Genomic DNA, 27,858 nt, shown 5'->3' with positions numbered 1-27,858 from the left:
TCTGATCAAGTTCTCATTTATTCCCACAACAGATGCAACTAAAACAATGTCTGATCAAGACTTGCTGCTGGAAACCACCACAATCCCACGCGGGAAGCCAGCCTGAGGATGATGCTAACTCATGAAGGGAGAGCCAGAGAATCACAGAGAACCAGAGCTATGGCTCCAATGAGGACAGCCTGGATCAAACCCACCCTGAGGCCCACTTGACGGCCAGAATTTGAAAAATGGTCCACCTTGGCCGGGCACAGTGGCTCACGCCTGTAATCCCAGCACTTTGGGAGGCCGAGGCAGGTGGATCACGAGGTCAGGAGATCAAGACCATCCTGGCTAACTCGGTGAAACCCCATCTCTACTAAAAATACACAAAATTAGCCAGGTGTGGTGGCAGGCACCTGTAGTCCCAGATACTCGGGAGGTTTAGGCAGGAGAATGGCATGAACCCAGGAGGCAGAGCTTGCAGGGAGCTGTGATCACACCACTGCACTCCAGCCTGGGCAACAAAGCGAGACTCCATTTCAAAAAAAAAGAAAGAAAAATGATCCACCTTTTTTATACATGTCAGAGTGGCGGTTTTTCTTACTTGCAGAATGTGCTTGCTGATATAATTTTTTTCTGTATTATTTCTTCGTGTACACCAGTGTCAAGGAGTGTGGAACAACTGGAAAAGCCAGGACATTAGCAACCAGTAGTATCAAATTGTAAAATAAAAAGGATGGCCTAAAAGGCCCCAGAGAAAGTACACTTTGGGGAACACTCATGTGTAAACAGAGCTTCAATCGGCCTTAGGAAACTCACTTGAAGCTACTGATATGGTCTGTTGGTGCCTCCCCATATTCACATGTTGGAAACATGATCCCCAGTGTAACAGTATGAAGAGGGAGGACCTTTGGGAGGTCATGAGGTCAGGGCCCTTGTGACTGGGATTAGCACCCTTATAAGGGGCCTGAGGAAGTCTGCTGTTTTCAACCAAGTGAAGACACACATCAAAGCACTACCTATGAAGAACATATCCCATCAGACACCAAATCTGCCAGAGCCTTGATCTTGGACTTCCCAGCATCCAGAACCATGAGTGACAAATTTCTATTGTTTCTAAATTACCCAGTCTAAGGTCTTTTGTTACAGTAGCAGGAAGGGACTTAAGACAGTTGCCTTCCCATTTAGCTGCAAAAATCACTATAAAAATAGTCTCTGCTTAGATATATATACTTATTGAATCCATGCATATTTAATCCTGAATATCAAACCTGCTGCTGTTTCTTTTCCCTCTTGCCCCTCCCACAATCACTGAAGCCGATTTTGACCAGACAACTGGCCAAAACAGAAGACTGTTTAAAATGACACAGTCTCCCTTAATTAGAAGTTTTATTTTTAAAAAATGTAACAGCACACTCTAAGAAACTTTGGCATTCAAAGCAGTAGTTACTGTTATTTGCTAACTCTGAAAAAAAAAATTTTTTTTTCCCCTCACAAACAATCGGCAAACTCCTGCCTACTTCCTAGCTTGGTGGCTTCCAGCGCGCACTGCAGGGAAATGGTGGGTGGAGGGATAGGAAAGCCCTCATGCTCCTAACCCACCGAGACAATGCAGATGGTGACAAGCTGCATCTGGACTCCAGGGTGTCTCTGACAAAGGGGGAGATGCCTCCTCCCTCCCCTCCACCAGCTCCACTTTCCCATTGAAGAAACAGAGATGTGGAGGCAGGCGTGACCTGTCCAAGCTCGTAGGACAGTTACTCAGAGAGCTAGTCTGGAACCCTGATGTCTGTTACCAGCGGCCATGGCTCAGTTACAGTGAACCCTGAAATGTCCCCAGATACGTCCGACACCGAGGGGCTTGCTTTCTGAGGCTCAGTAAGGAGGGGGCATGTGTGATCAGCCAGCCCTTCCACAACCCCACATTCCTGAGGTCCCCTGACCCCGAGTCCCCACCCCAGGGGAGAACTTCTCACAGCACTGCTGGCAAAGCGCGCATCCCTCTGACGTCCGTCCAGAGCACCGCCAGGGAGAGCCCTGCACGGCGGCGCTCAGGTGTGAATCCGCAGGTGGCGCGTCAGGTTCGTGTTCCGGCTGAAGGTTTTTCCACACTCGCCGCATCGGTAGGGCTTCTCGCCCGTGTGGATCCGCTGGTGCACAGTGAGGGAGGAGTTCTTGATGAAGGACTTCCCGCACTGGCCGCACCTGTACGGCTTCTCGCCGGTGTGGATACGCTGGTGCTCGATGAGGTAGGCGCTCTGGCTGAAGGCCTTGCCGCACTCGCCGCACACGTAGGGCTTCTCCCCGGTGTGCACGATCTGGTGCACGATGAGGGACGAGCGCCCCGTGAAGTGCTTCTTGCAGATGTAGCACTCGTAGGGCTTCTCCCCGGTGTGGATGCGCTGGTGCTGCGTGAGCGAGGAGTTCTTGCTGAAGGCCTTGCCGCACTCGCTGCACTCGAACGGCTTCACCCCGATGTGGAAGCGCTGGTGCTGGATGAGGTAGGAGCTCTGGCTGAAGGCCTTGCCGCACTCGCCGCACACGTAGGGCTTCTCGCCGGTGTGGTTCCTCTGGTGCAGGGTGAGCGAGGAGCTCTTGTTGAAGGCCTTGCCGCACTCCTTGCAGGCGTACGGCTTCTCCCCGGTGTGCGTGCGCTGGTGCTCGGTCAGGTGCATGTTCTGGCTGAAGGCTCGCCCGCACTCGGGGCACACGTACGGCTTCTCCCCGGTGTGCGTGCGCTGGTGCACGATGAGGTGCATGTTCTGGCTGAAGGCCTTGCCGCAGTCCCCGCACGCGTAGGGCTTCTCCCCCGTGTGGATCCGCTCGTGCTGGGTGAGAGAGGACGTCTTCCGGAAGGCCTTCCCACACACGTCGCACACATACGGCTTCTCGCCCGTGTGCGTGCGCTGGTGCACAGTGAGGTTCATGCGCTGGCTGAAGGCCTTGCCGCAGTCCCCGCAGGCATAGGGCTTCTCGCCCGTGTGCACCCGCTGGTGGATGGTGAGGGACGAGCGCTCGATGAAGTGCTTCCCACAGGTGTCGCACTCAAACGGCTTTTCTCCCGTGTGGATCCTTTGGTGCTTTATCAGGGACGAGCTTCGGCTAAAGGCCTTGCCACACTCGCTGCAGTCATAGGTTTTCTTCTCCACGCAGGGCGTGGGGGGCTTACTGAGGTCCGAAATACTGGAGAAGTTCTTCTCACGCCTTATGGGTGGACAGGCCCCCTTTTCTGTGGGGTCGTCCAGCCGTGGTGGAACCAGGACACAGCTTTGGTTGGTAAATGCCTTCAGTTCATGACATCGGGGTACTGAGCCCCCCAAGAGTTTGTTCCCCTGGGGAATTCCCAGTGGCTCGCACTGGGCACCCGCATCTCCCCGCCGCCTCTCTGGCCAGCTGCCTGGTTCCCACACTCCTTCTGAGCCAGGACCCCTGGCACTGTTCCTCGTCGGTCCTCCTGTGGCCACCCCAACAACAGAGGGTTTGTCTTCCGAAATGTCCTTCTTTGGATCCAACTCTTTCATTTCAGGTCTAGTCTCCCAGTCTGAAAACAAAACAAAACAAAAACAAAAACAGAAGATGCAAATATATGTAGTTAAAGATGCTGGGAGTGAGGAATCTCCACAGCAGGAAGGAGCAAATGAAATCGACCCCAGTGAGGCCCAAGGCACAGAGCGAGTTAGCAACGAAGAACGTTGGATCAGAGAGGGAGGGAAGCGGGAGGCATGGAACTGAGGCCAATGTGGTTTATGAGGCAGAGTCAACACAGGAGGTGAGCAGGGAGAGCAAATGTCCCTTCAGAAGAGGGATGACAGCGGCACCAGGAGCTCGGAAAGGGCACGGCTGGAGAGCAACTGTAGCAGTGAGCTGGGCTAGCAGGGAGCCAAGGGCGGGCTCTGCAAACCTGAGTAGGAATGATTGCAGCCAGCTACTGACTTGCAGGGCCTCCTCACCTCATCCCACAGACCCACAACCAGTCATGCTCCTCAGCAACAGTTTTTATCAGAAATAATAAGATGGCCAGGCACAGTGGCTCATGCCTGTAACCCCAACACTTTGGGAGGCCGAGGCAAGGATTGCTTGAGACCAGCCTGGACAACAAAGTGAGACTCCCTCCCCGGCGGACCCCCGCCTCTACTAAATTTTTTTTTTTAATTAGTCGGGCATGGTGGCACATGCCTGTTGTCCCAGCTACTTGTGAGGCTGAGGTGGGAGGATCACTTGAGCCCAGGAATTCGAGGTTGCAGTGAGCTATGATCACGTCACTGCACTCTAGCATGGGTGACAGGATGAGACCCTCTTAAAAAATAAACAAATAAATTTTGAAAAAATAAAAATAAAGAAATAATAAATAACTAGCATTTATATGGCATGTGTTGGTTATTCTCTACTCCTTCGACCCACTTTCTATTCTCCACCCTTCTCTGACCTGCCCTGTACTCAGGATGCTGACTTTACCCACTGGTTTCCTGTGCGTCTGGCCGAAGGCAGGAAACTGGAAGTGAAATGAGAGAAAAATCGGGCATTTCTCCTGCCCCTTGGCCACTTCTCTGGTGTAACTGCCCCCGGGTTGCTGGCTGCGAGATGCCCTCCCCTGGCTGGGGCTCTGGCTCCTGCTAGCTCATCATGCACCTGCCCTGGCTGGCCCCAGACCTCCCGCACCCCAGCCCTCTTGTCAGCCTCAGCACTAAGAGTGTTCGTACACACAGGACTGCTCACTTGAGCCCGTAATAACCACATGACCTGGGGTCTCACAATTGCTTCTGTTGCTCCGTCACACCCCTCTCTGCTGCCTGGTTCTTGGGTGGCAGGCATTCCGTGGAGCTTGGGTTCAGACCCTCTTCTCTGCTCATCCACCCTGCCCTGGCTAACTACCTCCATACTCACAGCTTCAATCACCTTCCATGTGTATCCTGTTCATTTCTAAACCTCGATTTCTAGCCTAGGTGGCTCTCGGGAGTCTAGACTCTGCATCAGGGGACTCATTCCCAACATTTAAAAGTTGCTGTCCATGTAGCTGCCAGCTACATGAACACACACGTGAACACACAGCCACATGGAGCCTCATTCTTATGGGTGACAAGATGTTGCGTGGGGCAGCAGCTGTCCCCCTACCCTATATAAATGATCCACCTGGTAGTTCCTGAGGCCACCTGAGTTTGAGACCCCTCTGCTGAATCACACCAGACCTGCAAAGCCACACGAAGTGAGTCTGGATCTAAATGTTATCCACAGGCTGATGCTGCTCAAACATGCACCTCCAGCCCAGACCTGCTTTCTGGGCTATGTCCAAACTGTTCAAAAAAGCCCAGCATCTCAACTGGATAGCCCAAGTCTAATACATCCGATACAAAACTTGGGATTTCAGACTTTCCCCACGAAAAACATTTCTTTAAAAAAGCAAAGCCCATCAAAGAGACTTAGTAAAATAAATGAGACATGGAAGGATGAATGCTATGTGATTCCACTCATCTGAGGTACCTGGAGGTCGGATTCCCAGAGACAGACGGCAGAACAGAGGATGCTGGGGGCTGAGGAGTGGGTGGGAGTTGGTGTTTAGGGGATAGGGTTTCATTTGCGGGAGATGAAAAGAGTTCTGGGGATGGATGGCGGTGATGGCTGCACATCATCATCAATGTCCTTAAGGCCACTGAACTGTACTCCTAAAAGTGGTTAAAATGGTAGATTTTATGTTCTATATATATTTTTCACAGTTTTAAATATAAAATTTAAAAAATTGTTTTAGAGAGACTTAGCAGACACCCTGACTTGCCCTTTCCCTCCCACCGTCCTGACCGTTGGCAAGCGTCGCTGTGCACAAACAGCCTGAATCAGACCAAATCTCCCGGTCCCCGCTGACAAAAGAGCTGGCTGGCCACTGTGGGCCCTTGCCAGAAATGCAACAGCAGCTCCTCTCTGTCCTCCCCACCCCATTCTCACCCCTGCAATGCGTCCTCCACTCCTCCGGGAGTGTGGTCTTCTGAGGAGTCAGATCAAGCCCTCCCGTGGCCTCCCTACTGTACTGAGAATGATGCCAGCACCTTCAGCAGCCTCAGGGCTCTCAGCACCCAGCTGGCCTGCTTGAGTCGTCCCCTGGCCACCTTCCCTCTCAAATTCTCATCACCATGCTCTCCCTCTTGTCCGTGTGTTCTTCCTGCCTCCGGGCCTCTGTACCCACTGTCCTGTGGACCTGCCGTGGACGTCCTTATCCTTCAGGCCTGTTTCCCCACAATCCCACGGGAGCCTTCCCAATCTACCCTATGGAAGGAAGGAAGGTCCTCCTGCCCACTTCTTTATGAACACTCAGTGACCTGTGGCAATTCTTCTCTGCCTATCCCTTGATCTGTTTTATTATCAGCCCCCAGCAGGAGTCAGCTCCACTAGAGGCAAGGGCCTTGCTCACCCCCCAGCTCCTCACACAGCCTGCACACGGAAGGCACCAGATAAGCGAGTATGGAGCACTGGCAACACACCTGGCACAGTGCTAAGCAATTTGCATGGATCTCTGGAGACCCTCACAATCATACTTGAGTTACGTACAGTAGTAGACAGTTATGACCATCCCCATTTTGCTGACGGGGAAACGGAGATTCCAAGAATGGAGTCAGAGATGTACTCAAGGGCACACAATACACCTGAGGCACAGCGGGATTCAAGCCCTAGCAGTGTGGCCCCGGAGCTGTGGCTCCTGAGGAGTGGCTATATTACCATGCATCACTTTTCCCATCTCAGACGAAAAGAGCTGAGAAATACTTAATGCAGGTGAACGATTGTGGTTTAGAGACCCTAGTCAGGGTGTGGCACAATGCCCAGATGTTGGCACACATGGTAGTGTGGGATGTAGACTCGGCGGAAAGAAGACTGTCTCCAGGGGTGATGGTGAATTTGGTCTGGGGCCCGTGGAGTCTGAGATGCTCTGGAATATGAGCTGGCAGCGATTGGAGAGGACCAGGAGTCTTGGTTGTGAATACAGCTGGAAGTCTCCTGGAGTGAACATGACCTCGAGAAATCAGGAGAGCTGGGGGAAGAATACCAGCAGAGGGACAGGGGGAAGGAAGCCACTTCCCTTTCACAAGTTAAAACCCTGCAGTAGAGATCATCTGCAAACAGCAAACACTCAGCGCTAACCATGACAGCTGTGAAAACACAAGTCCACCCCACCCAGATTAAAACTACCCGATCACACCTTTTCTCTAATCAGGTCAGCAAAAGAACAGAAAGTCTGATGGCAAGGCCACTGTCATGGGAGACATCCCAAGCTTCTGCACAGGGCACTGTCACCAAAAGCCATTAATGTGCAAAATGCCATTCATTCCTTTTGATACAAGTGTAGGTGCATTGTTTTTTCACATTGCTAAATCTCTTGTCCTTCATAGTTTTTCAGTTTTCTGTCTTTCTATGCTTGTTTCTGATTACAAAGTAATTTACACTTGTTTTTAAAACATCAAACGCCAAAATGGAACGGAGAAAATGGAAGTCTCTGTAATCTCAGCACATTGGGAGACTGAATCAGGCAGATCACTTGGTCAGGAGTTGGAGACCAGCCTGGCCAACATGGTGAAACCCTATCTCTACTAAAAATGTAAGAATTAGCTGGGTGTGGTGGTGGGCACCTGTAATCCCAGCTACTTGAGAGGCTGAGGCGCCTGTAATCCCAGCTACTTAGAAGGCTGACGCAGGAGAATTGCTTGAACCTGGGAGGCAGAGGTTGCAGTGAGCTCTGATCATGCCACTGCACTCCAGCTTGGGCGACACAGCAAGACTCTGTCTCAAAAAAAAAAAAATGAAAAGAAAAGAAAACAGAAGTCTCCTGTAATCTTACTCACCAGAGTTAACAGTTTGGTTTATATTTTAGACTCCCCTCCAACACAAACCTTTAAAAAAATACACACAACACACCTGTACATGCACACACACATTTTTCCCCCAAATGGGGTTTTCATCCAAGATGGAGTATAAAGGATGAGATTCCCTTGAGCCTAAAACAAAATATATAAAACAATGGATGTGAAGACACTGAATATCAGGCAAGGAAGGGCAACAATCCCTGAGAGAAGAAAATCAAACAAGGTAGGTCCTACGACTGCCCCAGCTTACTGCCTGGGAAGTTTCCAGGCTCTGACAAAGGAAAGGTAAATTGAGGTACAGTCTGGCCAACTCCCCAAGTTGAGGAGATGGAGCTGAGAGACCAAGGCAGATAGAGTTCCCAGGACAGACTAGAGAGGAATGAGCTGCACACAGAGTGCTCTGAAGACCTGCAAGGAACTCCCTCCAGTATTCAGCAGACTGTTGGTCAAAACATGCAAGTCAGGAAACCACCCAACACAGGAAAAAAACCATCTGAAAGGATTTGAAAACAGTGCCCAGAGCTGACACAGGGCTGAGAAGAGTGCCTTTTCCTACCAGTCAGACTGTAAAACCTTGTCATTCGTGGGGTTTTGGGCAGAACACCCAGAATGGTCTTTAGGAGAATGTCATTCTAGACTGGGCACGAGTCATAAAAGCAAGATCTGAAAGGATGACACTGCTTGGTATTGATGCAAAGGCAGACAAACAGATGGACAGAACAGGATTCAGAATTGGACCCACACTTGTAGGGACAAGTGATTTTTGGCAAAAGTGCAAAGGCAATTCATTGGAGAAAGTGGTCTTTTTAACAAATGGTGTTGGACAACTGGACATACATTTGTCCCCCCTCCCCACATACCCCAATAAACTTGGATTAGTACTTTATATCATATTAAGAAATTTAAATAGATCAAAAGAACAAAATGTAAAACCTAAAACTATATAACTTACAGAAGAAAACCTCTGAGGCCTTGGGATAGGCCAAGATTTCTTACAAAGACACCAAAACCAAAAAATTGATAAACTGGACTTCATTGTATTAAAAACTTCTGCTCTTCAACAAATAGCGCTGGGGCACCTGGATATTCACATGCAAAGGAATGATGCTGAGCCCCTTTCTTACATCATTCACAAAAATTAATTCAAAATGGATCAGAGACCTCAGTGAAGAGGTAAACCACTAAAACCTTAGAATAAAACACAGGAATAAATCTTCATGACTTTGGGTTAGACTGTTTAGATATAACGCCAAAAATACAGGCAACAAGAACAACAAAAAATAGATACATCAGACTACATCAAAATTAAAAACTTTAGAGTCAGAAATAATGCCATCAAGAAAGTGAAAACACAATCCACAGAATGGGAGGAAATATTTGCACAGCATATATCTGATAAAACTTGTATCAAGAATAAATAATGAACTTTCAAAATTCAATAATAAAGAACCCAATGGGGGAGAAAAAATAGGCAAAAGACTTGAACGGATACTTTACCAAAGAGAATATACAAACATCAAATAAGCTCATGAAAAGATTATCCGTATCAAATGAAAAGCACAGTGACGGGACCACACACCTACAAGTGTCAGTATCAAATGAAAAGCGCAGTGATGAGACCACATACCTACAAGTGTCAGTATCAAATGAAAAGCACAGTGATGAGACCACACACCTACAAGGGAGGCTAAATTTAAAATATAAAGCAATTGGAATGAAGCTTGTGCACTGCTGGTGGAAACAGTCACTTTGGAAAACAGGTTGGCAGTTTCTTAAACAAGTTAAATATACATGTAGCACATGATCCAGACTTTCCACTCAACAGAAGGAAAAGCAAATGTCTACACAAAGAACTGTTCACAAATGTTCACAGCAGCTTTATTTCTAATAGCCCAGAACTGGAAATGACCCAAATGTTGATAACCAGGCGAATGGCTAAACAAATTGTGGCATATCCATACAATGGAATAATACACAGAGATAAAAATAAATGAACTATGAAACATGCAGTGACATGGGTGAATCTCAAAATAATGCCAAGTCAAATAAAAAAAAAAGCCAGACCAAAAAAAAAAAGTACCTGTATGATTCTATGTATATAAAACTGGAGAGCATGCAAATTCAACCACAGCGACATAAAGCAGACCAGCGGATTCCTGAGATGGGGGTTGAGGAGGGGGAGAGAGGGGTAATAAAGGAGGATGAGGAAACTCTTGGGGATGATGGATATGTGTCCTTTATCTTGATCACGGTGATGGTTTCGTGGGTATGCACTACGTCAAAATGCATCAAACTCTTCACTTTATATATGTGCGGTTAATTACAGGTCAATAATACCTCCAGAAAAGTTGTTAAAGAAATAGGACCACACTCTGATTCCAAAAGTGAGTGTTTTCACCTCACAGTATGTTGTGGGACATCTTTTCATGGCAGTGCCTACAAACAGTCCTCAGCTTTGAAGAGATGCCTGGTTTCCATCATATTGATAGGCCTTGATACGTTCAGTCAGTCTTAGGCAGCTGGGCATTTAGGTCGTTTTCCTTGATTTTTCTTCCCATGGAAAACTTTGCATACTTACGTGAGAATTTCTAAAGGACAGATCTCTAAAAACGGAATCCTTCAATATTTGATTGATAAGGCCAAGCTATCCTCCCAAAGAGCTGTTGCAACTTTATACCCCTACGATGGGAGTCCTTTTCTCTATAGCCTCATAATATAGGCTATTATTCTTTTTTGATCTTTGTGTACCTCATGGGCAAAAACTGCTGGTATCTCAATTTGTGTGTCTCCAGTAGTAAGGTTTAAAAAACTTTTATAAAGTGTAACTTTGTGTATTTCTGTATCTATGAATCACCAACTCATAAGTCTGGTCCATTCTATCATTCGCTTAGTCTTTTTCTTATTCCCAGGAGCTGCTAACATAATTATGACCCTTTGAATGTAAACACGTGAGAAATATTATTTCCCATACCATCATCTATCAACTTTATTTTTAGCTTCAAGTAGAGCAAATTTTAAAACTTTCCATGTAGTCAGATCTGTTGATCTTTTTTTTTTTTTTTTTTTTTGAGACGGAGTCTCGCTCTGTCGCCCAGGCTGGAGTGCAGTGGCCGGACCTCAGCTCACTGCAAGCTCTGCCTCCCGGGTTCACGCCATTCTCCGGCCTCAGCCTCCTGAGTAGCTGGGACTACAGGCGCCCGCCACCTCACCCGGCTAGTTTTTTGTATTTCTTAATAGAGACGGGGTTTCACCGTGTTAGCCAGGATGGTTTCGATCTCCTGACCTCATGATCCGCCTGTCTCGGCCTCCCAAAGTGCTGGGATTACAGGCTTGAGCCACCGCGCCCGGCCTTTTTTTTTTAAAATTTATTTGTGGTCCTGAAGTTATGGGCCAATGATGAGTAACTCAACGAAGCTGCCCCTTACCCAGTGAGACCAGGTTCCTGTAGTTCTCCAGCATGACATCCCTGTACAGGTCCTTCTGGGCAGGCTCCAGCTGCTGCCACTCCTCCTGGGTGAAGTCCACAGTCACATCCCTGAACGTCACTGACTCCTGTAAGAGGAAACCCACATCCGCTCATCGCAGGGCCCTCCTTAAAGAGGCCTGGCGGAATGGCCAGAAAAGCCAAGAGGATTTAGGGGAGGCAGATGGGATGTAGCTGAAGTGATTTCAATAAGATGCAGGGTTCTAAAGGGATCACTCACAGTTTTCTCTGTGTCTAGTTATATTGGGTTGGCACTCTGACAGAGAAATAAATCCCATATGAGACATTCTGGAACAGAAGGTCACAGATCTGAGAACCAGATGCAAAGGAATTGAAGGCAAAGTGAGTCTAACCCAGTGAATCAACAAGTGCATTAGAAGCACAGCAGAGGCAGAGCCCCAGATGGAATCCAGGGGCACAGCTAACTTTTCTGAGCCCCTACTAAGCGCCAGGCAGCAAGCCCAGGTCTGGGATACAGACACAAAAGGTTCACGAACTAATTCCTCATGGCACAGACAGGCAAAGACACGTAACTTGGTAAATGCAATCAATCATGAAGGTATGAACAGAGATCTCCAGGTGCCTGAGTAATGTCAGCTATAGGGGGTGCCCAGGAAGACTCTGAGTAGTCTGTGAAGAGAACTGGTGGTTGGGTCTTTAGGGGGAGATTCTGGGTAGGGAAGAGAGTTTGGATCAAGACCCGAAGGTAAAAAGGCAGATGAGACTGCTGGGGAGTGGAGAGAAGGCCACGCGGAAGGAGCAGCGCTATGTGGTAGATGTCACAAGCCTGTGGACTGAAAGAACCTGGTGGAGCAGGGTGGATGGTGATGATGAGGTAGGCAACACCAGACATTATGCAGCAGCTGCTATGTGCCAGGTACTACTCTAAGTGGTTGGTATGGGCTGAGTTGAGCCCCCCCAATTCATATGTTGATGTCCCAACCTTCAAGGCCTCAAGAACATGACCTTATTTGGAAACAGGGCTGCTGCAGATGTAATTAGTTAAAATGAGGTCATCCTGGAGTGGGGGTGGGGGCCCTAATCCAACAGGACTGGTGTCCTTATCGAAAGGGGAAATTTGTTTTTTAATTTTTAAAATCTCAATAGTTTTAGGGGTACAGGGAATTTTTGGTTACAGGGATGAAATGTACAGTGGTAAAGTCTGGGATTTTAGTGCACCCATCACCTGAATAGTGTACATTATACCCAATATGTAGTTTTTCATCCCTCACCCCCCTGCCACCTTGCCCCCTCCTGAGTTTCCAAAGTCTATTATACCACTCAGTATGACTCTGTATATCCATAGCTTAGCTCCCACTCATAAGTGAGAACACACAGCATTTGGTTTTCCATTCCTGAGTTACTTAATTTAGGATAATGGCCTCTAGTTCCATCTAAGTTGCTGGAAAAGACATTATTTCATTCTTTTTTATGGCCGAGTAGTATTCCATGGTGTGTGTGTGTATGTATATGTGTATGTGTATAAATGTGATATATATATGTGTGTGTGTGTGTATCACATTTTCTTTATTGGTTGATGGGCACTCAGGTTGACTGCAGATCTTTGCAATTGTGAATTGTGCTGCAATAAACATACACGTGCAGGTGTCTTTTTGATATAATTACTTATCTTCCTTTGGGTTGACACCAAGTAGTGAGATTGCTGGATCAAATGGTAGATCTACTTTTAGTTCTTTGAGAAACCTCCATACTGTTTTCCAAAGAAGTTGTACTAATTTACCTTCCCAGCGGCAGTGTATAAGCATTCCCTTTTCACCACATCCATGCCAATCTATTGGTTCTTGACTTTTTAATAATGGTCATCCTGGCTGGGGTAAGGTGGTGTCTCACTGTGGTTTTAATTTGCATTTCAGAAAGGAAAAATGTGGACAGAGACAGACATGCACACAAGGACAAGGCTGTGTGAAGAATGGAGTTATGCTGCCACAAGCCAGGGAACTTGCCAGCAGATGGGAGAGACGCCTGGAACAGAGCCTTCCCTTGAGCCTTCAGAGGAAGTGTGGTACTGCAGATACTTTGATCACGGACTTCCAGCCTCCAGAACTGTGACAGAATAAATGTCCTTTGTTTAAGCTGCACAGTCTGTGGTACTTATTTACAGCAGCCTTGAGAAACAGATACTGTGCTTGGCACATATTGATTCATCCATTATTAACTTAAAACAGACCTACGAGGCAGGCACTAACATTATAATATAGTATGCCTGTTTAAAAGTGATTAAATGATTGTCTTTCATCCCCAAAGCCCGCCTTCCACACTCTGCACAGAGGTCTGCGGGCTTTGACTCAGCGATCCGGTGCTGTTTCTACCTTAGTAGCTACTCTCCGTTAAGCTCTGTCAATAGGGGGCACTGGAGGGAGGCTGGAAGGTGGAGATAAAGAAATAAAAAGAAAAAGAAAAAGAAACCAAGGCACAGAGAGGGTAGGTTCCTGGACCAAAGCACACAGCTAATGCATGGGACAGCCACGCTTTGAACCCCACGGGCTGTCTCCAGAGCCCGAGTCCTCATCCTTGCAGGCTGCTGCCTCTCATGAACTACCCAGAGTGGCAGGTAATGAAAACTTGTGGTGCCCAAATGTGTATTCCTGACTCCGACCTCTGACCCCCACCCTGTCCCCACACCTGCTCTGCCCCTTGGGCTCTGCTCCAGCCCTGCCAGCCTTCCTTCTCTCTTCGAATATACCTCAGGGCACTAGCACTAGCTGTTCCCTCTGCCCAAAATGCTCTTCCTTCAGGTCTGGCCTAAGCTGGCTCCTTCTTACTCATTCTTTGGAAGGTTTGAGCAGGAAAGGGACAGAATCTAATTTAGAATGTTACAAGTGCACTCTGTATTTGCACGCCCATGTTTCTAACAGCACCATTCACAATACACAAAAGGTGGAAGCAACCCAAGTGTACACTAACAGACGAAAACATGAACAAAATGTGGTCTGTATATACAATGAAATCAGACTTGATAGGGAAGGAAATTCTGACACATGCGACACCATGGGTGAACCTTGAGGACATTCTGCTCAGTGAAATACGCCAGTCACAAAAGGACAAATACTGCAACATTCCTCTTGAAACACTCTGTCCAACTCAAATACTAAAATACTCCTCTCTGACACTCCTGATAGGGGAACAGACTGGAATAATGTCTATGGAGTAGCATTTAGCAAAATGTATCAAAACGAATATTCAAATTCTTTTGAACACTTTAGACTAATTCAGATATATTAACACACATGCAAAAACATATATGTTTAAGGATATTTATTACAGCATCAGATGAAGAAGTAAAAAGAGTGAACACATCCCAAATAGCCATCAGTAGAGGTTTGGTTAAATTAGGTCAGCGAATCCACCACAGTGGAATACACACAACCGTAACAAAAAAAAGGGGGCAGCTCCTTAGCTGCAGATGCAGAATGATCTCCTGAATATACTGTTACATGAAAAAACAAATCAACGCCCAGAACAGTGTGTCTAGTTTGTTAACATTTCCATAAGAGGAAATAATAAGGGACATTTATACATATGTGCCTATATAGGTGCAGATTTTTTTTTTTTTGATGGAGTCTTGCTCTGTCACCCAGGCTTTAGTGCAGTGGCGTGATCTCGGCTCACTGCAAACTCCGCCTCTCGGGTTCACGCCATTCTCCTGCCTCAGCCTCCTGAGTAGCTGGGACTACAGGTGCCTGCCACCGCGCCCGGCTGATTTTTTGTATTTTTAGTAGAGACAAGGTTTCACCGTGGTCTTGATCTCCTGACCTCGTGATCTGCCTGCCTCAGACTCCCAAAGTGCTGGAATTACAGGCGTGAGCCACTGTGCCCGGCTGGTGCAGACTTTTTATGGAAGTGAATGCAAGAAACTGGTAAGAATACACAGCTGGTGAGGATGTAAAATGGTTCAGCTGCTTTGTAAATCAGTCTGGCATTTCCTCAAGTGACTAAGCACCGAGTTACCTTATGACCTAGCACTTCCATTCTTGGTAAGTACCTAGGAAAAATGAAAACAGAATGCCACACAAAAACTATACACTGACGCTCATAGCAATGTTATTTGCAATAGTCCCAAAGTGGAAACAACTCAAATGTCCATCTCCTGACGAATGGACAAATCATGTGGTTCGTCCATATGACAGCTCTGACATACGCTGCAACAGGAAGGAACCTGGAAAACATTACACCAAGTGAACGATGCTGGACACAAAAGACCATATTGTATGCCTCATTTATATACAATGTCCAGAATAGGCAAAATCCATATAGTATGCCTCAATGCCTCGTTTATATACAATGTCCAGAATAGGCAAAATAGAATGAAGGTAGATATATGGTTGCCTAGGGGTGAGGGTGGGTTGGAGAGAGATGCGGAGTAAGTGCCAGTGGGTATGGGGTTTCTTTTTGGAGTGGTAAAATTTTTTAAAAATATTGTGGTGATGGTTGCATAACTCTGTAAATAAACTAAACCTTTTCATACTCTCAGGGCTGTGAATCAGAAATGCCCAGTCCTGCTGCCCAAGCAAGGAAAATGTGGGTACCTTTCCAGGAACCATCAATGAACATATTTAGAATACATCAGAATAAGTATTAGATACCATTGATCTAGAATTCCTGTTTTAGGGGGTAAAAATTCAACCGTGCTTTTCTGGTAGCCCAGAAAACTGAAAATTAAAACACCAGTTAAATTTCTGATCCAGTTATATTTTGCTGGATCAAATTACCCATTTTCATACTCTCTTTCAATATAGGTCAGTTTTGGTAGACAATGGTAAGTGGGTAGACTGGTCGAAAATGGCCTCAAATCCGTCACTAGTGGAGTCTAGTTCCCCTATCCTTGAATCTGGGCTGGCCTGAGGGACCTGCTTGGCCAATAGAATCTGGCAGAGGTAATGTTCTGGGACTCTCAGGCTAGATCACAGAAGACTTCCAGCTTCTGCCTCAGCCTCCTGGAACACTTGCGCTGGGAGAAGCCAGTCATCACAATAGGTGCCTCATTACTCACATGCCATGCTGTGAGGAAGCCCAAGCAGCCACAAGGTCATGTGGAGAAAAAGAGATGCCCACCAATGCCTCAGCTGTGCCATCCATACCAAAGCAAGAGACAGACATGTAAGCAAAGAAGCCAGCAGACTACTCTCACCTAGCTGCCATCCAACTGCCACCAACAAGAGATGCCAGGCACGAACTGCCCAGCTGAGCCCATCAACCCCGAAATAGTAATAAATTGTTGTTTTTGAGCCATTAAGTTCCAAGATGGTTACTACCCAGCAAAATATAACTGGATAGGAAATTTAACTGGTGTTTTAATTTATAATTTTCTGGGCTACCAGAAAAGTATGGTTGAATCCCCTAAACAGGAATTCTAGATCAATGGTATCTAATACATATTCTGACATATTCTAAATATGTTCATTGATGGTTTCTGAAAACACACAGAGTGACACTTCACCCACTCACGTATTCATTCGACCAATATTATTAAGTGCCTGTTATGCACCAGGCACTGGGCATACAACTGTGAATAAGACAGACATGGTATTGGCGCCAGGTTTCTTCCATACTAATTCATTAGTAAATAATGATAAAAATAACTAATGTTCATTAAGTACATATTACATGCCAGGTATTGTTCTAAGCCCATTGCACACATCATCTCACTTAATTTTTAAAACAACCCTACTATGTAGGCACTTTTATGAGCTCATCTCTTTTACAAAGGGGGAGACTGAGGCACAAGAGGTCACACAGATAGGAGTGGCAGCATTTTAAACCCAGTCAGTTCAACTCTCAGCCCCAACACTACATGGCCTCATCCACATATAACACCGATCTAGCTGGCATCAGGGCCAAGGAGCAGTTTAGTTTGGATCAGACCCTGAGATGGATGGCATGTCTTTTTCCAATAAAGAAGACAGTTGGATAAATATAGCAGAGTGTCCCAGCTGGCGCTTCTCTTCCAGATAGATCACAAGCGATCCTGAAGCTACTTCCAGAGATGGTGCTTGACAGTCAACCTCCTCCCTCATGTGACGAAGGCCTGCACGTCTCACATTATTGCTGGCTGATCACATCATCCATGCATGACTCTACCACATGAAGATCTTGAGCCACGGTCACAGATTAAATTTCCTATCCAGTTATATTTTGCTGGGTAGCAGCCATCTCAGAACTTCATGGCTCAAAAACAACAATTTATTACTATTTTGGGGTTGATGGGTTCAGCTGGGCAGTTCGTGCCTGGCATCTCTTGTGTGGAGGCGGCTGGATGGCAGCTGGGCTAGAGTAGTCTGCTGGCCTCTTTGCACACATGTCTGTCTCTTGAGCTGGTAGGGATGGCATAGCTGAGGCCTTGGTGGGCATCTCTTTTTCTCTACATCACTTTTCCTTATGGCTGCTTGGGCTTCCTTACGGCTGCTTGGGCTTCCTCATAGCATGGTATGTGAGTAATGAGAGACCTACTGTGTCCTACAGAGGGACCTGCTGTTCTGAACTGAGTCAGTGGTACAACCCCCATGGCACAAGGAAAGAACGGGAGCTCTGAGCATGCACCGCATATGAGATGTATCTGGGCCTGAAGCTAGCTGCACACATTGCTATTTTGCCCCATGGGGGTTTCAAAATTGTTTTTGTTACATGAAAAAAACATCCACAATTTACCAAGAAAATGAATTTTTAGTTTCTCTTTAACCAGAATATCTGGTCACTGTAGGCTGGAGCTGAGTGGTGGCTGGCCCTTTGATGGGGCAAGAGAGCTCCAATTTGCCATGGGCCCCACCTGCCCACTTATTTATGTAAGACACTCAGAATGGTAGTGCATAGCACACAGCAGGCACTCAATAACTGCCAGCTATTGTTATTGACACCCAGAGCTTGCTGGCTCTCTCCAGCATACTGAGTCTCCCCACCACCAACTAAATCCCAAGGGGAGGCCTCACCCCCGCTGGCTAGTCCCTCCATGGTCCTAGGGTACCTTTCTGGGGCTTGGGCTCAGGATAGCCTCCTCTACCTCAGGGGTCACCTTTGATAGAAAGTGGTTGGGCTGGTGGTTCAGAGTGTGGGCTCAGGAACCACACTCTGCGACAGAATCCTGGCTCTGCCCTTCACAAGCTATGTTTCCTTGGACAACTGTCTTTCTCTTTTTGAGCCTCATATGAGAAGCAGGCTTCCTGATAACAACGTCCCCCTCCACAGGGTCATGAGGTTAAATGTGTAGAAATATGGTCCAGGCACAGTGCCTCGTGTGACGGAGGAAGCTCTCAGTAAATGTCGACTCTTACTATTATTATTTAATTTTGATATTTAATATATATCTTATGTACAACTATAGATCCTTATATGATATTATTTGACCTTTTGGCCCAATGTATCTTTCAGCCAGTCCAGCTAGTAACTCCTCCTTTTCTAAAAATTTAAACTACTTCATTGAGGTGTGACTGATATAGAAAAAGCTGTACATATTTAATGATGTACATAACTTGATGAGTTAGCAGATGCATACACACCCATGAAACCATCACCACCATCAAGGCCATAAATGGATCCATTACCTCCAAAAGTTCCCTCTCACCCCTATATTTATTTATTTAACAAAACTGTAATATAACAATTCCTTCTGGAAGTCTTCCCTAAGTATACCCACCTAATTCACTCAGTAACTATTCACTGAGCAGTCTCCAGGCACCAAGCCCAGACTGGCACCAGAGTTGTGCTGAGACACAGAACACAGCCTTCCAGGTCTGGGAGCCCATTGTGTTGGGACAGAAGTGCTACAAAGGGCCTCTGAGTTCTCTGCATGTATGTGTCCAAGGCCACTTTTTCTAGTACTCTATCTTTTTCTGTTTCCTGTCTAATGACACAAACCGTTTCACCACAGGGAAAACTCAGAAGAGCTGAAACCAGACAGGCTCAATTTTTTAAAAAATCAGGATGTAATTACACTAGCAGTAATTTTTAAAAAACCAAACTTAAACCAAAACTCCCAACCCTGTTGAAATAAAAACAAACAACAAATCTTTCTAAGTAATGTAAGTAAAAGAAGAATTCAAGGCAAGAATCACAGATGAGATAAAAATGAAGGCATCATGGTGCAATCGCTTAGGAAAACAGTCTGGTGGTTCCTTTAATGGTTCAACAGAGTTAACGATACGAGAACCAACATTCCACTTCCAGGTACACACCCAAGAGAACTGAGAACATATGTTCAAAGACTTATACATGAATGTTCATAGCAGCATTATTCATAATAGCCAAACAGTGGAAACAACCCAAATGTCCATCAACTGATGAAAGGATAAATAAAATGTGTATAACCACGCAGTGGATATTGTTCAGTCAAAAAAAGGAATGAACCACATAGATGAACCTTGTAAATATAATGCTAAGTGAAAGAAGCTAGTCACAAAAGACCACACAGTTTATGATTCCATTTATTTGAAATGTCCAGAATAGTCAAATTCACAGAGACAGAAAGCTGATTACCGGTTGCCAGGGGCTGCAGACTGATGGGGGGAAATGGAAATGAGTGCCAATGGGTACTCAGCTCCTTTTCAGGACGACGAAAATATTCTGAATATTCTGAAATTGACTGTGGTGATGGTTAACACAACTCTATGAATGTACCCAAAATCAATGAATTGTACACTTTGTGGTACGTGATGTGTACCTCAACAAAGGTATCAAATAAATGAAGACAGAATAAACCAAAGCTCCCAAATAAGTCAACTGACACATTTATATAGCAAAATAAATTACAGGTAGATTCAAAAGTTCATTGTTAACATTCAAATGATAAATGGCATAAAGGAAGAAAATATAGCTGCTCTGTGACCTGTGGATGGAGAAACCCTTTCACAGCTTAAAGATGAAGAAAGACACCACAGTGGGAGAAACCAACAGATTTGATTTTTAAAATATGAAATGCTTTTTTCATATTTTTATGAAAAAATAAGGCAAAATAAAGAAACAAAAAGCAAATCTGGGAGGAATATTTGCAACAAATATTTACACACACACATTTACTTCTGTAAAGTCTTTAAAGCATACTCAGATCCCTGTAGACTGTTAAAGCACAAGATGGATCATTTCCCTGCCCACAGAAATGGCCAGTAAACATTTTCTAAGACTTGAACTTCACTAATAATACAAACAATGCTGCTCAGAAAGAAATCACTTGGCACCACTTGTGCCCTATCAGGCTCATGGTTTATAGCTTTCATATCCATTTATCATTGATTATCATGGTGCAATATTACACCAGTCTAAATATATCCAACATGCAGAATAAATGCCTGACAACAACCATATAAACCAGCGGAGACCTGCTCAGACACGCTGGTGGGAATACCTACCGCCATAACTGATTTGGAAAGTAGTATCAAAATACCTCAAAAATACCCAACCCAATCTTCCTCTTCAAGGAACTGCTCCTAAAGAAATCATATGACACAAGGAAAGATTTACGCCCAGTGTCCCTCACGACAGTTTATAACCAAAAAAAGAATACTTGGAAACCAATAAAGGTCCAACAACAGAGGAACCATTAAGTAAACCAGGGTATGGCCACTGAACAACACTTTTATGTGGTCATTAAGATGGATGTTACAAAGGAGTTTTTAATGATGTGGAGAAATGCTGAGGATGAGATCTCTGATGAAAAAGCAATCTTTAATATTAAAATTGCTTAGCCAGACTCAAACATTCCAGAGTGATTATCTTTTGGGGTAAAATCATGGGTGAATTTGTGGGCCTCATTCCCATAAGCTTTTGTACTTTCATCACACATGTAGGCATCCACAAGGAGCATTTAGTGTGTCTGCCCATTTTAAAGGTGACACACCCAGCATGAGTTTTTTCACTCAGTGTCACATATCTAAACCACCACTTCCCACAGGTGCCCACCTGTGTCTCCTGAGTCCAGAGAGCTAGTTTGGCCATTCCAAAGCTTCCCTGTCCCGCACAACTGACCCCACAGCCAGGGTCAGCATCATCTGTAAGCACAGCCCTCCTCATCAGGACAGACACAGCCCCAGAAGATGGGACTGGGGGCCTTGGAGAGGGTTCGAGCAGCAGAGGCTCACCCAAGGCAGGAATCCAGCCTTTGGAAAGGAGAGTGACAGGGCAACATGACTCACCAATGCCTCATCAGTCAGCAGCTGAGCAGCCATCCCTCTGCTGCCCACGGTGAACAGGAAGACAGGCCTAGGGGGCCAACAGGGCTGTAGGGAGAAGACAGACGGAGGCATGCTGAGAGACCAGGTCTAGGCTGGCCTCACATATGTAGACGGGACAAATCACACACACTGAGAGACAAGCAGAGACAGACAGACAGACACACATACACACACACCAACAGTGAGTATTTAGAGGGCTTACTGCACGTAGGGTACTTGAATGTATCTCACTTGATGTTCTAAACATCCTGGAAGGTAGGTACTACATCTACTCACCCATTTCACAGATGAGGAGACTGGGGCCCAAGGAGATTAAACCACTTGCTAGAGATTACAAAGCTGGGACTGGAGTCAGGCAGAGTATGTCTGGGTCCACATGCTTAGCCACTAGGCTACAATGCCTCACAAATGCACTCCCATGCACACTCCTACAGATACAGTCAACACACATACACTCACACACATTCCCACAGGCTGCTGAGGGCCACCGTACACCCTGCCTTCTTCCAATGGCCCTGCCCGGATCCCTCCTCGAATGTGAGTGCTGGACCGAGGCCCCCCTGAGATGCCCCAGAACCACCTGTGGCCTCTTCGGGCACTTCCCCCAGACTTCATGGGGTTACCATGAAGTTCAACTAGCAGATATGAGTGTAAGGAACTTCCACCCAGGGGCTCTCAGAGCCAGATTCGCCTGGAGAAATGCAGCTTGGTTCAATTCTCTTTCAGTTCCCCTGACAAGCTCAGGACAAAGTCTCAAGTGGAGAGGTATCTTAACATTCCTGCAACCCCTCACTCACCCTTGAAACAAAAGAAAAGCAGGAGAATAAGATCCTGTCATCTGCAACAACATAGAGGTCATTATGTTAAGTGAAATAAGCCAGGCATAGAAAGACAAACTTTGCATGTTCTCACTTACTTGTGTAAGCTAAAAATTAAAACAATTAAACTCATGGAGATAGAGACTAGAATGATGAAGAAACCAAAGGCTGGGAAGGGCAGTGGAGTGGTGGGGGGAATGTGGGGATGGCTAATGGATATTAAAAAAACACAAAGGGTTGCAGTGAGCCAAGATCGCACCACTGCATTTCAGTCTGGCAACAGAGCGAGACTCCGTCTCAAAACAAACAACAACAAAAAACACAACAACAACAAAACACACACACACACAAAGAATAAATAAGACCTAGTATTTGATAGCACAACAGGGTGACTATGATCAATAATAATTTAATGATACATTTAAAAATAACAAAAGTATAATCAAATTGTTTGTAACACAAAGGATAAATCCTTGAGGTGACAGATACCCCATTTATCCTGATGTGATTATTACACATTGTATGCCTGTATCAAAATATCTCATGTACTCCATAGATACATAAACCCACTATATACCCGCAAAAATTAAAAATTAAAATTAAAAAGAAAAGCAGGGTTCAGGACCCAAACTTAGGGTGACCATAATATTTCATTAGAACTAGCTGGCTTTACTTCCATTTGTTTTAATGTTTGTTTCCCTTCTTACAGCAAAACTCAGCTTCTTTTTACAGCAGTCACACAGAATGCCCTTTTAAACTAAGTCGATTTAAATTAAAAAAAAAAAATCAGTGAGCCAATTCAAGTAAATGGCAAAGTAAAAAAATAGGATGCATGGCACAGGTTAGGACAAATTCTTGGAGTTTGAGACATGTTGGCTCAGTCCTGGCTTCTCCTGTGACAGGGTGCTCCCTACCCATGCCACCAACACCTCTGACTGGAAATGAGTTTTTCTTCTGCTGTAAACAGAAACATGCCTCTCTACATCTCCAGCACTTCAGGATCACCCAGAAAAACCTCAGTCCTCTCCAACACAATACTCTTTTAGCTCAAAGTACCAGAATCACTAGGGATGCTTATTAAAATATCACTCAGAATATATACTCCTAACCCCCCTCCCAGATTCTCTGAATCAAACTACCTGGGTAGGGCCCTTGAATCAGTATTTCTAAACAAGTTTCCCAGGAGATTCTGACACCTCTGACAGCGTAAGAACCACTAAGACAAAGAGGAGCCTTTCTTAGGCCAAATGGTCCCAACTTCCACAGGTGAAAAGTAATTTTAATTGTAGGTGGGTATATATATATGGCCAAGTTGGCAGAAGCCTTTGGTACTCAACCGGGAACAATTTTGCCCCCCCCGGAAACATTTGTCAAAGTCTGGAGACATTTGCCAAATTGTCATAATTTGGCAGGGGAATACTATGGGCATTTAGTGGGTAGAAACCAGGGATGCTGCTAAACATTGTATAATGCACGGGACAGGCCCCACAACAAAGAATGATTAGGCCCCAAGGTCAGTAGTGTGGAGGCTGAGAAGCCCTGTTGTAGAACAAAAGGATCACAAAGGCCTGGGCTCGGGGTTCCTACCACTTAACGCCTGTATACAGGCACCACACCTGGCCAACTGTAACCACTCAGTGAAAACGTCCTCTGGGTTAAAACTCTTCAAAACTCTTCCTTGGCTTCCCCCACCATTAGAAATCACTCAAAGTCTTCGCTGCCGCCCACACAGCCTTTACGATGTGCCCCGATGCCCTCTCCCCTTCCATCTCCTCTACTCCCCTCTCCCATGCTTGGCCCCAGGCCCCCTGGCCTTGCATTTGCTGTTCCCTCTGGAGGGAGTGCTCTTCCCATGACTAGCCCCACTTCCTGGTCAGCTCCAATGTTACCTCCTTAGAGAAGTCCTCCACCCCCAATCACCTGACCTTAAGCAGCAACTCTCTCCCCCTCTATTTTCTTGCAGTACAAACCACTATTGACAACTGTCTTTTCTTAAATAGTTGTTTTCAAGTTTGTCATCTGTCTTCCCTCCATGAGAACAGAAGCCCCCAGGGAGCAGGTATTATCACTTTTAGATTGTATTTCTGACATCTAGGACAATGTCTAACACATAGGAGGCACTTAGACATCAAGCTGAACGAACAGATGAGCTAACTTCTAGTGCTGGCCAGGATTCAAAGGAACAGGCCCTCTCACACACTGGTGAGGGAATGTGAATCGCTCAACATTTTTCTGGAAAGTGAGCTGGCAATACACAAATCCCATAACCCAGCAACCCTGTTCCTGGGAATCTGCCCACACTAATAAAGCTCCATGTAAAAGTTACATATAGGAAAAAAAGATATTTATGGCAGCGTTGTTTCTAGAGGAAAAAAAAAAAAACACACACACCCTGAAAACAAAATTAATAAAATTACTAAAGGAATCAAATCAATGGTAGCGTCTCCATAGTACGAAGTATCAGGTCACCTCTGCGAAGCAGAGTTAGTTCTGCATCTCGCAGAGTTAGTTCTGCATCTGTTGACATGTCTGTGGTTTCACTAAGTGAGAAAAGCAAGTTACCCAGTTTTATGCATAACTTAAGCCCCTTTGTGAAAAAAAAAAACCAACCCATGTGGATGTGGACACATCTGTACAGCGTTTTCCATCCTGGGAAAGGTTGTGGAATGAGGCTGGCTTGGTATCTGGAGGGCGTGGAATGGGAATGAGAAAGGGGTAGGGGTTATTAATTATTTTTTCTTTCTCTTCCTTTGAACTGTCTCCCTGGGTGTAGAAACCTCATATCACCATACACATTTTTGAAACAGAATTTAATTTAAAAAAATATATTCCTTGCAGATCAGTGGTCTCTGACTTTCACCCGTGTCCTATGAGGTCAAGAACACTGGCCCATTTTGCCAGACCACAGCAGTGACCAGAGCCCACTTACCCAGTAGGCACAGAGCCTGGGGCCCATGAAACCTTTAGGGGCCCATAGGAAGGTCTTAATTTCTTTTAAAATCATAAGAAAAGACCTAATCCAGCCTAGAATACATTTGTCTTCCTATTAATGAAATTACAAAATGTAACTTTTAGTGCTTTAAAAAGCCAATGGAGCAAGAGGTCCATAAAGGCAAAGTACCCTTAAAAATCATACAGCAGCCCTGGGAGTGACTTGTCCAAGAGTACTTGCCAGTGACTGTTGAACCTGGTTTGGCCTTAGATCTGGATTCTTCTTCCTCTGAGCTTTTTAGCATTTCCTTCCTTTCATCCATTTCTACTGTTTCCAAGCGGAGATTCCCTTGGGGAAAACCCTGCAACCTTGTGTCAGCTGAGCGGAAAGGGAAAAAAGGGATCTCCCATTTGTCTAGTGGCTAATTGTGGGGGCTGTGGAACCTGGATGCCTGAGGTAACCTTGGGTGAGTCACTTAGTCTGAGACTCAGTTTCCCTGTCTGTAAGATAAGGATGATGATGGTCCCTACCTCAGAGTTACTGGGACACCTATAAATGGCCAGCACTGGCTGCAAACACATTCTGTGAACAAATCAACCTCTCCTTGGTCAGAACGGAGTAGGGCACAGAGACCCTTTAGGAGTCTGATCCCCTTTTAAGAAGATCCTGTGGGAGGCAGAAGAAACAGCCTTTCTTTTCCCCTCCTCCACCCTGCCCCTGTCACTCCCAGGCCCCTATGCCTCCAAAGCTTTCTATGGGCAAGAAAAAGCCAGGGAACTATGGCTGGGCAGACTAGGAGAAGTGTGGGGTGAGAAGGTAGTGGCTCTGCTAGGCCCCCTTGTCCAGGCATACAGTCTTTGGAAGAGGCACACCCAGATGCATCCACCTCTGCAGAGTCACACACAAACATCAAGAAACACTCAGACACACGTGGACACACAGAGATAGGGAAAGATCCAGACAGGACTGGACCCTGGAGAGACACACCCCTACACTCATGCCAAGAGACATGCATGGAAAGACCAGACATAGTGGACACCCAGAGGGCACCCTCACACAGAGACACCCAAGGATAGAGATCAAGGCTGACACACCCACAACACCAAAGACAAGGACACAGGCAGTCACTCAGAGATATCACCAAACATGTATAGGCAGAGGCCCGGAGAGAGACAGCTCCACAGAGAGACCAAGACTCTGTAGAAGCTGGACAAACACACACACACATTACCACACATAACCCACATGGACACACATGGACACATTCACATTCATTCACAGACCCAGCCTCTGGACGACACACAGTTTCTCTCTCTCTCTCACACACACACACACACACTCTCTCTCACAATCTCCAGAGACACAGCCATACCCTCAGGACGACACAATCTGTCTCACACACACATACAGACCCACACAGACACATTCACAATATCCACAAAGGCTCAGCCTCATCCTCAGGATGATATGCACCGCCTGTCTCTCACACAGGCCACCTTCCCCCCAGGATGGCCCTGGTGTCCATGCAACTTTCCTACCTCTAACCCAGTCACGCCTCTCCCTTCCTGGCCCAGGCCTCTCCTCAGCCCCTCCTCAGCCTCTCCTCAGCCCCTCAGCCTCCCCTCAGACTCCACTCAGCCTCTCCTCAGCCTCCCCTCAGCCCCTCAGCCTCCCCTCAGACTCCACTCAGCCTCTCAGCCTCTCCTCAGACCCTCAGCCTCCCCTCAGACTCCACTCAGCCTCTCCTCAGCCTCTCCTCAGACCCTCAGCCTCCCCTCAGACTCCACTCAGCCTCTCCTCAGACCCTCAGCCACCCCTCAGACTCCACTCAGCCTCTCCTCAGCCCCTCAGCCTCCCCTCAGACTCCACTCAGCCTCTCCTCAGCCTCTCCTCAGACCCTCAGCCTCCCCTCAGACTCCACTCAGCCTCTCCTCAGCCTCCCCTCAGACCCTCAGCCTCCCCTCAGCCTCTCCTCAGTTTCTTCTCAGCCTCTCCTCAGCCCCTCAACCTCTCCTCAGCCTCCGCTCAGCCCCTCAGCCTCCGCTCAGCCTCTCCTCAGCCTCTCCTCAGTTTCTTCTCAGCCTCTCCTCAGCCCCTCAGCCTCTCCTCAGCCTCCGCTCAGCCCCTCAGCCTCCGCTCAGCCTCTCCTCAGTTTCTTCTCAGCCTCTCCTCAGCCCCTCAGCCTCTCCTCAGCCTCCGCTCAGCCCCTCAGCCTCCGCTCAGCCTCTCCTCAGCCTCTCAGCCTCCCCTCAGCCCCTCAGCCTCCGCTCAGCCTCTCCTCAGTCTCTCAGCCTCCGCTCAGCCTCTCCTCAGCCCCTCAGCCTCCCCTCAGCCTCTCCTCAGCCTCCCCTCAGCCTCTCCTCGGCCGCTCAGCCGCTCCAGGCGCCCCTCGGTCCCGGCCTGCACGCCCTCCCCTGCGCCCGCATGCCCTGGACCTGCCCCCAGCCCTGCACTCCCCGTACCTGGGCCTGCACGCCCTCTCCCCGAGGCTGCGCCCTATCCGGGGCCAGGGTATGGCCCCCCGCACAGGTAGAGGGTGGGCGGAACCCCGCATCCACACTCACCCGCTCGCCGCTCTGCCAGGACAATGACCGCGCCCGCTAGGCCCGCCCGGCCGCAATGC

The 27,858-nt window shown here is 46.8% G+C and overlaps 1 protein-coding gene across 10 annotated transcripts; it reads right to left on the bottom strand.

Moving 5' to 3' along the window:
* Window positions 1–27,858, bottom strand: ZNF71 (zinc finger protein 71). 10 transcript variants are annotated; one of them, XM_077979952.1, is made up of 5 exons: window positions 27,698–27,858; window positions 21,447–21,530; window positions 11,249–11,375; window positions 5,458–5,639; window positions 1–3,520 (listed from the first exon to the last, which is right to left on the bottom strand). In XM_077979952.1, exons 4-5 carry the CDS (start codon window positions 5,549–5,551, stop codon window positions 2,031–2,033), a joined length of 1,584 nt encoding a protein of 527 aa, XP_077836078.1. In that variant the 5' UTR covers window positions 5,552–5,639; window positions 11,249–11,375; window positions 21,447–21,530; window positions 27,698–27,858; the 3' UTR covers window positions 1–2,030. The 10 variants fall into 10 exon arrangements, with proteins under 10 accessions (XP_077836078.1, XP_077836080.1, XP_014980587.1 ...); XM_077979954.1 differs by having other exon boundaries at window positions 27,800–27,858; XM_015125101.3 differs by lacking the exon at window positions 5,458–5,639.

Source organism: Macaca mulatta, chromosome 19 (assembly GCF_049350105.2).
Source record: "Macaca mulatta isolate MMU2019108-1 chromosome 19, T2T-MMU8v2.0, whole genome shotgun sequence".
Classification (NCBI taxonomy): Eukaryota; Metazoa; Chordata; class Mammalia; order Primates; family Cercopithecidae; genus Macaca; species Macaca mulatta.
Note: the sequence above shows the minus strand (reverse complement) of the source record. Positions and strands in the feature narration are given on the sequence as shown.

Bases quoted from the DNA above. Each gene is read 5' to 3' on its own strand.
- ZNF71 (XM_015125101.3), bottom strand. From the start codon at position 21,479: ATGGCTGCTCAGCTGCTGACTGATGAGGCATTG. The intron at 11,376-21,446 runs GTGAGTCATGTT...TTCCTCTTACAG, and splicing joins TGCTGACTGATGAGGCATTG to GAGTCAGTGACGTTCAGGGA. The intron at 3,521-11,248 runs GTAAGGGGCAGC...TTTTGTTTTCAG, and splicing joins CAGGAACCTGGTCTCACTGG to ACTGGGAGACTAGACCTGAA.